The 14602-nt window shown below is 35.0% G+C and overlaps 2 protein-coding genes across 3 annotated transcripts; one reads left to right on the forward strand and one right to left on the reverse strand.

The window, feature by feature from the left end:
- The first annotated feature begins 1639 nt into the window (after positions 1–1639).
- LOC145034913 (trihelix transcription factor GT-4-like) lies at positions 1640–3618 on the forward strand. 2 transcript variants are annotated; one of them, XM_078983472.1, is made up of 5 exons: positions 1643–2286; positions 2550–2588; positions 2721–2852; positions 2944–3168; positions 3292–3618. In XM_078983472.1, exons 1-5 carry the CDS (start codon positions 1749–1751, stop codon positions 3492–3494), a joined length of 1137 nt encoding a protein of 378 aa, XP_078839598.1. In that variant the 5' UTR covers positions 1643–1748; the 3' UTR covers positions 3495–3618. The 2 variants fall into 2 exon arrangements, with proteins under 2 accessions (XP_078839600.1, XP_078839598.1); XM_078983474.1 differs by lacking the exon at positions 2721–2852 and having other exon boundaries at positions 1640–2286.
- A 5377-nt stretch (positions 3619–8995) lies between these two features.
- On the reverse strand, positions 8996–10649 carry MAD2 (DNA-binding HORMA family protein). The gene is made up of 7 exons (XM_078983475.1): positions 10396–10649; positions 10274–10289; positions 10054–10184; positions 9820–9940; positions 9636–9739; positions 9332–9453; positions 8996–9239 (listed from the first exon to the last, which is right to left on the reverse strand). Exons 1-7 carry the CDS (start codon positions 10466–10468, stop codon positions 9183–9185), a joined length of 624 nt encoding a protein of 207 aa, XP_078839601.1. The 5' UTR covers positions 10469–10649; the 3' UTR covers positions 8996–9182.
- Positions 10650–14602: the final 3953 nt, after the last annotated feature.

Genomic DNA, 14602 nt, shown 5'->3' on the forward strand with positions numbered 1-14602 from the left:
AAGTGTCGATATATGTTGGAGTCTCTATTCCCTTTATAAAGGCTCTTTTGGAGAGTTAATGTGAGGTTCTACATATATCTTACTATCAGTGGTAGCCCAAGAGGTATGCAGACGGTACGGTCACATGGGGCCTCCTAATTTTGAGACAAATCTATAGTTATAATGTTCTTTTTTTCTTAAAATACATTTTTATCTGTTATCATTAAAGAAAATTAATCATTGGTTATTTATATATACACAATGTAACATTGGTTACGATCTTGAAATCATTTTAATAATGAAAAAATTAAAATAAATCAATAAATCAAAATCTAATCATAAATTCTAAAATTGTTCAACAATTTATAGAAAGTATTTATATCCAGAGAAATTTATTTCTATTATAAATTCTAACAAAAGTTTTCGTTTCTTTCAACCCACCAAAAAATAAAAATCAAATCAAACCATAACAAACCTAATAACAGTATCAATAGATCATCGATGTTGCTTGTAACACTTTTAGTTTATTAGCGATGAGTGAAGACATAATATTGTAGTAATGAATTTACGAAATGTTTTTAATAATTTTAAGTTTTAAATTTAAGAGTAACAAATTTACTTAATAATATCTTCCAATATTTTTGTATGGGACATAACTTTGATTTTCATGTTGGACCTCCAAAATGTAAAGTCCAAACTTTCTTACATATTAAGGATGATAGTTGTGAGCTATTTATTAATTAGTAACAATAACAATATATATTCAAATAAGTACATAAAAGGTGGAAAATAAATATCTAAGTAGTAAAACAATCTTTCAAATTTGAGGAATACCAAATTCACTCAAATATGACCGAAAAACCAAATTCATACTTTTAAAAGACATTAGATAGTACCCAACGAGCTGACCACAAGATACATTTTTATAATTTTTTCAAAAACTATTAGAAATTTGGGTTATAAAAAACCTGGAAATTCTGAGAATCATGTTAAACACATTCATATTAAAATATTTAGGTGATACTCTCAAATATTCTTTAATCGGATAAGATTCGGAGAGACAATAACAGAAAGTGTTTTGATGATATTTTCATATGTACTAGAAATGAGACCAAAATCAACTTTAAGATATCTGTCTGAAAACTATCGTATAATAGTTTCAAACTGTCACAAAACTATAAAACTAACATAAAAACGGATATTTGGACAAACGTCAAACCAATGGTCAGTTTTCTGAAAAACCGATTTTCGATCCCAGCCAGGGGCTGCCGCCCCTTGGATCCTGCTCCCAGGGGCGCTGCCCCCTAACATCCGTTTGTTCAGGAACTTCACCCCTAAATAACAGTGTACTTTAAAACTTGATCAAACTTAAACAAAATATGTATCTCAACACCTTCCTTATTTGTTTAATTTTTATCCAGATCTTTTTGTCAACATAATAATCTCATTACAAAGTAACATTAATGATAAAAAACACACACAGAAAAAACACGGTAGATCAAATGTTTTAGAATGGGATTCTTACACCAGGATCAGTAATGTAACAAGAAACGTACCTAAATAGAATAAAGTATTTTATGATTTTCTCCAAGACATTGGCGCAAAAACCTAGATTAAAAGAAACAAAATTTTCGTATAATTGACTGCAGATTGTTTCTTTTTGATCTTATGACTAGTAAACCCACCAATAATTTGGATTTTTCTTAATTTAAATCATAAACCCTTGTTGGCGTTGAGTGGAAGCTCTCACTGAACAGTTTGAATTCCAAATGTTTTCACCTGCAAAACCTCAAGCGATCAATTTCTACCCACCACAAGAAACAAACATGATGATGGAATCCACATCTGCACCTCACCACCACCAAACCCAAATGATTATCGCGGCTCCGGGCGGCGGCGACACCACCAGCAGCGAAGAAAACACTATCAAATCCACCACCACTACAACCTCAGCACCAGTGAAGAAACGAGCCGAGACTTGGGTCAAAGAAGAAACTCGAACCCTAATCCTCCTCCGCCATGAGATCGATTCACTCTTCAACACTTCAAAGTCAAACAAGCACTTATGGGATCAGATTTCAATGAAAATGAGGGAAAAGGGTTTTGATCGATCGCCCACCATGTGTACGGACAAGTGGAGGAACTTGTTGAAGGAGTTCAAGAAAGCCAAGGAGCAGAATAACGGGATTAATCATAATGGGTATTCAGCTAACAGTAAGATGCAGTTCTATAAAGAAGTTGAAGACGTTATTAGGGATAGAAACAAAAACTCGAAAGTCGATTCGTTTATGCAGTTCTCTGATAAAGGTAAAACAGTACTTCAATTGAGCTCTGAATTAGAGTAATTTTGCTTCAAAAAGGTCCTTAACAGCAATTGTTTGTGATTCGTTGATGTGATACGAAGAAAATTTGAAGGGGTGTTTTGATATTCGATATCTTCAGTTATATTCTGTTTGACTGGTTGATTCATCAGTTCATATTATATCTTCGTGATCTGTTATTCCGTGATCTCAATCCTTCTCGATTCTTTGTTTATTGTCAATATATTTTATATCATTTATTTTGTGCAGGTGTAGATGACACCGGCATTGCTTTTGGACCTGTAGAAGGTAATTCAATTAGATCATCAACAAAATCAAAATTCTTATTATCCATTCCAGATTTATCCCCAAAAAAGAAAAGAAGATAGCAAAACATCTTTCTAAAAAAGGAAACTTTTCAATTTATGTCTGTTGTCATAGCTAATCCAAGGGGTGCGCTTAATCTTGAAAGACGGTTGGATCAAGAGGGTCATCCTCTTGCCATCACTGCAGCCGATACCATGGCAGCCAGTGGAGTCTCTCCATGGAATTGGAGGGAGAATCCTGGAAATGGTTTCAGCTATTACTTTTTTATTATTTTTATTATTCATATCCATTTTTACCCTTGATGATTTTGTGAGCTTCAAGTCTGTTATATTCGCAGGTGATCAGAATAACACTTATGGTGGTAGGGTTATTTCGGTCAAGTTAGGGGATTACACACGGCGAATTGGAATCGATGGCTCACCGGATGCCATAAAGGAAACCATCAAATCGGCTTTTAGACTGAGAACAAATCGAGGGTTTTGGTTGGAAGATATCGATAACATAGTGAGGACCCTTGATAGAGATATGCCTCTAGGAAACTACACCCTTCATGTTGACGAAGGTAAATGTCTAAAATGCCCTTGACTTTTTACATTCAACTTTTAGGTGTAAAGACAAAAGACATGTAGAGTCTGTTTGTCTGTCTGACTATTAGTCAAATATCTGATAACTGGTCAACTTTCAGGCTTGATGATCAAAGTGTGCTTGTTTGAGGAGCCGGATCATGTGCCTGTCCATACGGAAGACAAGATTTTTTATACGGAAGATGATTTTCGTGACTTTTTGTCGAGGAGAGGGTGGATTTGCTTGAGAGAATATAATGGGTATAGAAATGTTGATGTGATGGATGAGCTTTGCCCTGGTGCAATTTATCGTGGTATTAGCTAGGCTTGGGTACATTTGTCATGTTTCTTTTTGAAATGTTGTGAATATTTGTGCTTAGATGTTGTAACTTCTCATGGATGATTATGTGTAACTTTGTTTGTGTAATGTTTGCAAATGTTGTTGAATATTTTAGAGATGTTTACCTTACCATCTTGAGCAAGAGGGCGAGCCGATCCTAATAGGAATCTTTGGTTCGCTAGTTATGGTAAAAAACAGAAGTGAGACCTTTTTAGAACTGCAATTCAAATATCTTGTTTGGTTAAAGAAAGGGAATTTGAAGGAGGTGTCTGGATTGTAAGATTGTTTCTATGGGATTTTGAATCTAAGAAGGAATTTATATTATGCTTTTGGTTGTGGGGACCGGGGACATTATCAGTTTCATCAAACACTTTGAAAGAACGGGTTTCATATCCACCGGTTGCAACTCTTCTTTTATTACTCTAATACCAAAAATATCAGACCCGACCTGTTCAATCTGGTGGATTATCGACCCATAAACCTAATCGGATGTTTGTACAAGATTTTAGCCAAACTCCTTGTTCGCTTAAAGCAAGTGGTTGGCTCGGTGGTAGATAAAGTGCACTCAGCATACGTCGAATGCATAAACATTCTCGACGGACCCATGAACGAGATTTACTCATGGGCCAAAAAGAGCAAAAAAAACAAGATGTATTTTCTTAAAATGGATTTTGAAAAGGCCTTCGACTCTGTTAATTGGCAATACCTGTTTCCATCATGTACCAAATAAATTTTGGGTATAAATAGAGACAATGGATGTTGGGCTGTTTATCCTCCTCGAGAACCTCCGTGTTAGTAAACGGATCATCCATTGAATTATCTAAACAAGAGGGTTCTGTCAGGGAGATCCTCTCTCCTCGTTCCTTTTTATCATTGCAATGGAGGGCCTGAGTATTGTTGTCAAGAGTGCCAAAGAAAACTCCCTGATACTTGGGGTTAAGCTTCTTTTCAATGGTCCACACTTATCTCACTTATTCTATGCGGATGATGCCATTTTTGTAGGTGAGTGGGATAAATCGAGTATCAGAAACCTCTCGGCAATTATGAAATGTTTTCATATCTCATCAGGCCTAAAGGTCAATTTTCTTAAGTCATGGTTATTCGGTATTGGTACCTATGATACTGAATTGAAAGACATGGCTAGAATTATGGGGTGTGTAGAAGATTCCTTTCCATTCAAGTACTTGGGTGTACCTGTCCGGGCAAATATGAGACTGAAAAAGCATTGGAAACCCATCATAGACAAGCTAGAACTCGTCTATCTGATTAGAAAGCAAGATTTCTTTCCTTTGGGAGTCACATTACTTTAATCAAATATGTCCTAAACAGCTTGCCTAATTACTTTGTGTATCTGTTTAAAACATTCTTTGGAAAAAATCAGAAGAAATTTCATGTGGGTGGTGGTTATTTAAAATGCAAGATACATTGGATCGACTTGGTCTAAAATCACAGCCCATATCTCTCAAGGTGGTTTGGGGCATCAACTCTAAAAGCACAAAACTTGCACTTTTAATCAAATGGTAGTGGTGACTGATAAACAAAAAAGGAAGTCTTTGAAATAATGTCATTACAAGTCTACATAATTTGAGTAAGAAACCAACACACTTCATTGTTGGTAAAACCTCCAATTGGGTGTGGCACAATATCCAAAGGGCTATTAAATCCTTGGGTGATCTAGGTGTCGATTCTCACAAGATATTCAAAATCGTTCACGGATTAGATATTCATATCTTGTTTTGGAAATACGTGTGGTGCGTTCCGTCCCGTTTGAAGAAAAGTTTCCCCATTTATATAAGATTGAATCGGTCAAATGTTGTAAACTTTCTGATTGAGTATCAGCAAATGGTTTTACGTGGTGTTGGAACCAGTCACCTTCCAACCCATCTGAACTCCACGAACCGGTTCAACTATACAAATATATTGGTGACCTGAATCACTCAAAGGATTCTAGATCCTACGGTTTTCGTTTTATGCCGACAAAAAACCGGTAATTACGTGGTAAACTGTATGAGGTGTATCATAGGCTCGAAACTGATCCCCTTTAAAGGGTTGCACATCTGCTAGTCAAAATTAATACCATTAAAAGTTAGGTGTTACGTGGTAAACTGTATAAGGTGTATCTAATAGCACGTGAGCTACAAGTATCAAATTAGATGTGCACTTTATGCAACAAGGATGTCGAATCGGGGAATCATCTTTTTGTGCACTATGAATTCGCCAAGGAGGTTCACTTCAAGATTTTTAAATGGTGTGGTAGTATTGTTCAAGGGTTCTCCGGTGTTATTGAATTTCTTAATACAAGAACTATATGAGACAATTGTCAAAGGAAGAAAGTGATTGGTGATGTTATTCTATTTGGAGTGCTATGGTACATATGGTTCGCCATGAACGATAAGATCTTCAAGAATATTCGAATTGATCCATAAAAGGTTGTGGATGATATTATGTCAAACTCATACTCTTGGTGTGACCATAGGAGTCACCTGAATTATGGCGGTTGGGTTGAGTGGAGTTGTTCGCATTTGCTCGTTTATCTACTTCCCCCTTTTAGTTTTTGATTTTTCTTTGTTTCTTCTATGTTTTCATTATCTTTCTGTTTGTACTGTTTATTCTGTCGTGCTTTAGTTACTTGTTAATCATGACTTTTTAATGATATTTACCGTTTTTTTAAAAAAAAAAAAGATATGAAAGTGTTAGAATTTTAATTTGAATTTATCTAAAAGGGTTTACGATTATATATAGTAAGTATTTGTTTGTTTTATATTTAATTTATTGAAATAAGTTATAAAAATGATTAAAATAATGAAATCACCTTTCTTTTCTTAAAAATAAAAATATACATCTATTTATCTATCTCTTATAAAAAAGATTATGTAACGCCTCTTCCAGACATCATTTAATTCCCTATGTTTTTAGGGTTTTGTGTTAGAACTCAACGAGTTGGGGAGCTCCAACTCGTCTAATATAGATCATTTATGAGGACACGAGATTTAGATCCTACTCGACGAGTCGGAAGGCCCCGACTCGACGAGTAGACTCTGTAAAGTAAAACCCTAATTTTCAGGGGTTTGTACCCTATTTAAAGAACTTATGGCTTATTTGTAACCTCTTTCATTGTTCTTACAATCCAGAGAGAAACCTTAGCCGCGTTTTGATGCTTTCTTGAGTGTGTGTGAGCCTTGGAGAGTGAAACTTGTGCTTTTTAGAAGGAAACTTGAAGGTTGAGGAGATTGAAATGAGGAGAGGACTTTGGATCCGGTATCTACCTGTTGTTAGCATCCATTTGGAGGTAAAAGTTGCTACCTTGATCTCTATTTGCTTAGATCTCATCTTATGGAAGAATATTGTCACTTTTGGTGCAAAAATGGTGTCATACTTGGATTTGGACTTGTCATGAGGATATGGTTCCAGATCTGGACACCTTTAGGTCTTTCATGACATAAAGTTGCTTCATTTACCTAGTCTAAGCCCTTTTCCATGTCCTAAGCGTTGTATGAACCTTAGTTTTAGTGTTCTAGCCTTTTGAGGCCTTGCATGCACGTAAAGTTTGCAACATTACGTGGTAGCTACACCATAAGGGGTTAGATCTATAATTTGGAGCCTTAGATTCCACTGGAAAGGACTGAACATAAAGAGGGCTGAAGGGACTCGACAAGTTGTTTAGCCAACTCGACGAGTTGGGTAGGGTTTTCCCGTTTCCAGGATCCTAAGTGATTTCGGTGAGCTGATTAAGAGATTTCAGTTTAGAGTTGTCGGACCTTGGACATTAAGGAACTCGACGAGTTACTCAGGTGACTCGGTGAGTTGACTTGGGATTTCGGTTGTATGGACTCTGAAGGAACTCGACGAGTTGTTGGATGCACTCGACGAGTTAGGGTCAACATGGACTGTTGACCTTGATTGTTGACTTGGACTTTAACCAGGATTGACCAAGTTTGACTTTGAGGGTATTTATGGTATTATGAGATTTTGACAAGTTAATAACATGATGATTATAGGCAGTTGAGTTGGAGGTGCGTGTTGGGATTTATCAGATTTTATCTTATCAGTTCGGCATTGTTGAGAGGTGAGTCTTCTCACCATACCAATGGGACCAAGACACAATGCGACCCATTTTATGATATATATATATATATATATATATATATATATATATATATATATATATATATATATATATATAGTTGATTAGATGATATTTCGCTATGACACTTGTATGGAAGTCCCCGGGGGGTCCCCGTGGCAATATGTTAAGACCATGAGGATGTTCCTATGACATTTGGTATAAGTCCTTAGAGGATTTCCACGGCTACCTAGTATGTTTACATGTTTAGTTCGTATGATATGTCTATAATTAGGGAAGACTGTGTGGAGGAGGTTCCCACGACAGTGAGCCAAGACCACGTGTGGATTCCAGTGGCGGCTAGTAAAGACCACGTGGGGGTTTCTTGTGACACTTGGTGTAAGACCTTGGACGGTTTCCACGACATCCTTATATGTTTATATGCATAGCTTATGTGGTTTATGTAGCTTTTGTAGCTAATATGATTATGTGATTATGTAGATTGTGTGGGGTATGCTCTGAGGAACCCACTAAACATTAACTTGATGACGCGTCATGCACTCTATCAAGCGTTTTTATGGGACACTCTGATGTTTGGAATAATATTATTGATGTTATGAATTTGAAAACAAATGTACTTGAGATTTTATGGTTTATTGGAAATGTTTTTGACTATTTAAAAATGAAAATTTTCTTTTGAAAATTGGATTGCTACAGATTATTCAAATGAATGTGGTTCAAGATACACTATCTATCTAGAACCAATTTATTTGAAACTCCCAAACATTTGCTTCTCCTCTCTTTTTATTTTCATTTATCTAGAGTGGATGAAAATGAAAAAATCTTCAAATAGGTTTGCTTTAGAGATTTATCTAGAGTGGATGAAAATGAAAAAATCTTCCTTCTATTTTCTTTAAATTCCATAAAAAGTTTATTGTGTACAAGAGCCAACCTAACAGTTTTTGGTATTTAGAGATTTGTCTTTTGATGTTCTCTTTATGGCTTTCGGTGATGAACAAAAAGTGTATTTTGATGGCTTCTGTTGATATTGTTCTACAGTTGTCTTGTTCATCGAAACAAACTTGGAAACATCTGTTCAGAAAAGCCAAATCACAAGAACCCACTTCAACCCCATTTACCCAAATAATATTCACATCTCAATCAACCACAATTGAAGACAACAACAAGATCACCATTGGACCTCAAAAAGCATCAAATTAGAGAAAAAGATAAAGATTCAGGAGTAATCTACTATGGCCCATAAAAAAGTAAAACTTCTTTCTTCATCACCAGACATGAATGTGCAGTTACATCATCTGTTAGTTAACAAGGAAAATAAATGTTGCCAAACCAAGACGGATTTATTGGATTTTTTTTTTTTTTGAAAGCAAGTCACTTTAGGGTCTAATTGTAAGTGTTGACATTTTTCAAGAAAATCAATGTCTTATTGCAGCAAGCAAGTTCTTCAATTTCAAGAAAAAGCAAGTTTCCAGATTCATATTTCATTCCTACACACAAGTGAATCAAAACGATTCACATCATTCAACCTTCAAGATCAACAACAAAAACACAGCAACAATTTTCTTAAACATCCCTTATCTTTCTTTCTTTTACTGGTCATCCCATTCATCATTCTTGTAAGACACCATTGTGTCAACCTTATGTATCTGCATCATGAAAACAACATTTTCTTATGCCTCTACAAAGATTCATATGAAATTAGAATGAAAAAGTATAAACGAATAATAAATTTATATACCTTAGTATCAAAAGAATGCAATTTCACCATTTGGGGATTTGCTATCAGTTTAGGGTCACTCTCTGTCCAAGTAAAAGGTACTGCAACATCCGTATCAGTATATGCCAACACATCAAAGATACCTGCAATTTAAACATAATCAACCAATCAATTATCCAAAAAACTAATCATACATATAAGTATACATACAAGTATATATGATATGCAATTTAAACATAATCAACCAAATCAATTATCCAAAAAACTAATCATACATATAAGTATATATGATATCCATACAAACTTTGTTAATACTTCTACTTACATGGTTCATCAAGGCAGGGCAAGTATGTAATGCTGGATGCAATCTGTCTCATAATAGCTTGAATCTCTCTCATGATTTCTTTATCACTCTTCTCCCTCGAAACCCTGGAGATTAAAAACCATTAAATTGACATGAACATAATCTATCAATGGAGGGACTAAAGTTTGTTTCAGAGATATCTTACCCTTTTTCAACAACTTCACCATCAGTCTCTATACTGAAATTCCACCTCTCAAGCACTTCATTGGTGGCCTTACTCATTATCACAAGAACAATCCTTTGTAACTTCCCAGCTTCCAGCCATTCTTTGTAATACACAGATTCAAAGCGAATCACATAAGCAAAACACAATACAAAGTTTACCAAAACTGTATGAAGATTGGGGAAAAGTGTTATCGACGATATATTGGATGTTTACCGGAAAGCTGCTTATTCAAATTTGAGATGAATGTTTTAACACCTTCGTCTTGAGAAAGCAACAATGGAAGTCCATATTTCTTCACTCTTCCAAAAGTTTCTTCCGGATAGACACCACGATTGTACAGAATACTACATATTAGCGATCAAAATTAGCATTTTCCAATCGAATCCACAGCAATCTACACCATAAAATGAGAAATCGCGCTACCAAGTCTTACCTGTTTGCTGCATAACCTGAAAAGCGGTTGCATACACGGAGAGTTATTAGCAACAAGATATTCAAAAAAAACAGATTCATGGTTTAAGGAAAAGCATCAACGAGAGACCGAGAGATTTTTACCGAAAAATTCGCTGACAATGGCTGTGGATCCGCGGAGAGTGATTATGTCTTTGCTCACAGTTCTTGAAGCCATTTCTGTAGAAACACCTCGAAGTTGATAGGTTTGCTCAAACGGATAGATATATTTCTTGTGTTTCAGTGGGGAATTTTATCGAACAGGTTAAGTGCTTTCTGAAAAAACAAATATTATGTAGAAATAGGGCTAGGGTTTAGAAATGATATAAATCGATAAACTGTAGAGCAACGGCTACTTTTGGCACTCGCTTTGTTGGGTCTGGGTATCCCAAACGGTCAACTTTGTTCAAAAGAGAAAAACGATTTGGTGCGGACGCAACGGGCAACAAGTAGGCCCCACCAATATTTTTGCAAATATTCCAAGGCATTTACTCAAATCTTTTTGGTGTTAAAATTATTTAGTAAACTGCAAAAATTGGTAATTGTGATATTCCAAAATTTGAATATACTTGAAAAAAATATTGTTCCATCTTGATTTTTTTCTATTTTCTTTTATTTACTTAATTATTTTTATAATTAAAAAAATAAAAGAAAATCTCTCTCTTCTCTCTCTGTGTGTGTTAAAGCACCATCCTCTCTCTCTATGTGTGTGTTAAAGCACAATCAAACCAACACCCATATAAAAAGAAACTTGAAAAATGTGCAAAAAAAGATTCCACGTCATGGACGCATATATACCACGACGTGGTGGTTTGAAATATTTTCGATGAACTGCGAAGAGGCTATATATATATATATATATATATATATATATATATATATATATATATATATATATATATATATATATATATATATATATATATATATATATATATATATATATATATACTCTAAGGATGATCAAATAATTCTCAAACTCTAAGAAGATCAAAATTCAACTAGAGATATAGAACACGAAAATCACAATACATTAATTCATTTTGCTTAGTTTAATCGTACGTTAAACCTAGTTTACTTCGTTTTCATGTGACCTAAATGGGATATCGAAAGAATGAATGATTTTTACACATTTAAAATAAGAATAATTTTAATAAATAAATTTTCTAAAATATAATTAATAAAGCATTTTTGTGACGACATGAAAATCAAATCCATGATATGTGAAAATTTTGCAGTAGATTCAATCTAGTCTAAAAGCAATTGTTCTCTTCAACAACAATTTAAAAACTGGACTAATTTCGCTATTAACATATTTTACGGGTCACAGAGTTTTGTGACCCTATGGAATTAATCTCACATACAAGTTCCAAAATCGAAGATAGTTAATTGGGTTTATTAAAATTAAGGGATAATCAATGACTTATAAGTAGAGATCAACATTGGAACCGAGTACCCGTTTTTGGAACCGGAACTACCTCAGAATTGCCGATTATGGAACGGGAACCGCCTTAAGCGGTTCCGGTTCCGGTTCTTGTTTTTTCGGAACCACTACCCGCTGGAACTGGTTTATATATATATATATATATATATATATATATATATATATATATATATATATGTGTGTGTGTGTGTGTGTGTGTGTTACTTAGACCGGTTTAGAATATATTGGTATGATTTTTTCCGTCTTGGTCCGAATTGATTTGATTTGGATCGAACTAAATTGCAGTTTTACCGACAAAAGTTAACAAAATTAATGTAACCGGGTTACTCGTTCTCAGAACTGGAACCGCCGGTTCCGAAACTGGTTCAAAACATTTAAGAACTACCTATAGCGGTTTCGGTTCCGGTTCTCGCTAAATGAGGTGGGTATCCGCCTATGCTCATCCCTACTTATAAGAGTAATAAACTATATGTTTTGTTCACATTTAGTTACTAAACTTGTTTTTGTGTTCAATATACCATTAAACTTGTTGAAATTGTTCAAAAAAATATTATTATAACCGGGTATAGTGGGTTTTGCCGTTTTTTAGAGTTTTCTTTAGCCAAACATGAGTTTTCCGGACATCTTTGAATTTTTCAGTCATCTACTCCAACCAAATTTGAATTTTCCGGCATTCTGCAAAACGAAAACAAACATGCGGTTGTTCATCCTAGTTTCTTCCAATGATTCACTCAGTAAAATAAGAACACATCCATGGACATACACATTCAAGAACACAAATTTTACAATTTATAGGTTCATGTTCATATCTTCTTGATGATTCTGAAACCCATATTTGCACACATAAACACCAAGAACACACAGTGGGGAAGATGACCGGAAAATTCAAAAGTTGGCTGGAAAAGACATGAAACTAGCAAAACTCACTATACCCCGGTCATAATGGTATTTTTTTGAACAATTTCAACAAGTTCAATGACATACTGAACACAAAAATAAGTTTAGTGACTAAACATGAACAAAACATATAGTTCGTTAACCTTACAAGTCATTATCCCTAAAATTAAATAAAAGTTATTCAAAGCTAAGCGATTCCAAAGTCATAAAGAAAAAACACGACCAAAATAAAACCACCGGGACACAATGATTGACTTCATCCATAAAAAAAAGTTTAGGCATGGAGAGTTGTATCATGCATGTGGTGAATCAGATCAATAACACGTGAGCTGCAACATGTACAAAAGGTAAATGTTGATCAAAATGTGTGCGTATAAGAGTATTTTCACCTTGAATAGGTATCTTGTATATTAACCAATATATATAGTACAAAGATACAACATATAAAGTAACAAACTAGCCTAACATATATAGATACAAGAAATATTTTCTAATTATTCTAATTTATCTTTAATACCCCCTTCAAGTTGAGAGGTGGTGGACCAACATGAAGCTTGGCTCAAAATTGCTCAAACAAGGGACAAGGAATACTCCTCACAAAGATGTCGGCTAGTTGTAGATGAGTAGGAATATACCGAGTAACCAATTTACCCGAAGTAACAAGCTCTCGAATAAAGTGATAATCGATGTCAATATGTTTGGCTCGCTTGTGAGAAATGGGATTTTGACTGAGAAACAAAGCGCTCTTGTTGTCGCATACTAGAGCAGGTATTGAGGATAGCAGAGCATGTAAGTCATTCAAAAGATTTGAAATCTAGACTATTTCAGCAGCAGTGTTTGCCATAGCACAATACTCAGATTCACAACTGGAATGAGAAACAGTAGGTTGTTTTTTGGCACTCCAAGAGACTATGTTACCACCAAGAAAGATGGAGTAACCATAGGTTGAGCGTCTGGTTTCAATGCAACGAGCCCAATTAACATCAAAGTAGCCAAGTAAAGATTGTGACTTGGGATACTAAAAATGCATACCATAAGAGATGGTGTTTTTGACGTAGCATGAATTCTCTTCACTGCTTGAAAATGGTCGATCGTAAAAGCATGACAAAACTAACTAACTTGATTGACTACATAGGAGAGATCTGGATAAGTGAGTATTGCAGTGCTCCAACTAAGGATCTATGAAGTGTAGGGTCAGTGAAAAGAGTGTCATGCGATGTAAGAACTTGAGCCGTGGACAAGGGTGTGAAAACTAGTTTTGCACCAATTAACCCTTCACAACTCAAAATATCATGAGTGTATTTGGTTTGTGTGAGAAACAAACCATCAACATTGTAAGAGACTTCATGATCAAGAAAGTAATTTAGGGGACCATGATCTTTAGTGGTAAACTCCTTGTTGAACCGCTGAATAAAATTGATTGATTAAAGAGGGATCATTACCTGTCAATATAAGATCATCAACATAAACAATCAAATAAAGTAGGATACGCCCTTTCTTGTGTATAAAAGGAGAGGTATCCACACAACTGCAAGCAGAACCAAGACTTATAAGAAAAGTGCCTAAACGTTGGAACCAATCCCTTAAAGTCTGCTTTAAGCCATAAAGTGCCCTCTTTAAACGACATACATGATGCGGAAACCTTTTCCATTTAGAAAGGAATTTTTGACATCAAGTTGATGCAATGGACATATATTTAAGGTTGTAAGAGATAGAACAATGCGAACAGTAGCTACTTTGATAACGGGGCTAAATGTGAGAGAGTAATGTTGACCCGAAATTTGAGTGAAACCTTGTGCAACAATGCGGGATTTAAGATGTTCAATACTACCATTAGAGTGAAACTTAGTTCTAAAGACCCATTTAGAACCAACGACGTTGGAAGAAGTGGGATGAGGAACTAATTCCCAAGTGTCATTAGCCTTCAAAGCATCCATTTCAGACTATTTACATTTTCTTTACTGGGCCTAA

This window comes from Lactuca saligna, chromosome 3, assembly GCF_052625555.1.
Source record: "Lactuca saligna cultivar CGN05327 chromosome 3, ASM5262555v1, whole genome shotgun sequence".
Classification (NCBI taxonomy): Eukaryota; Viridiplantae; Streptophyta; class Magnoliopsida; order Asterales; family Asteraceae; genus Lactuca; species Lactuca saligna.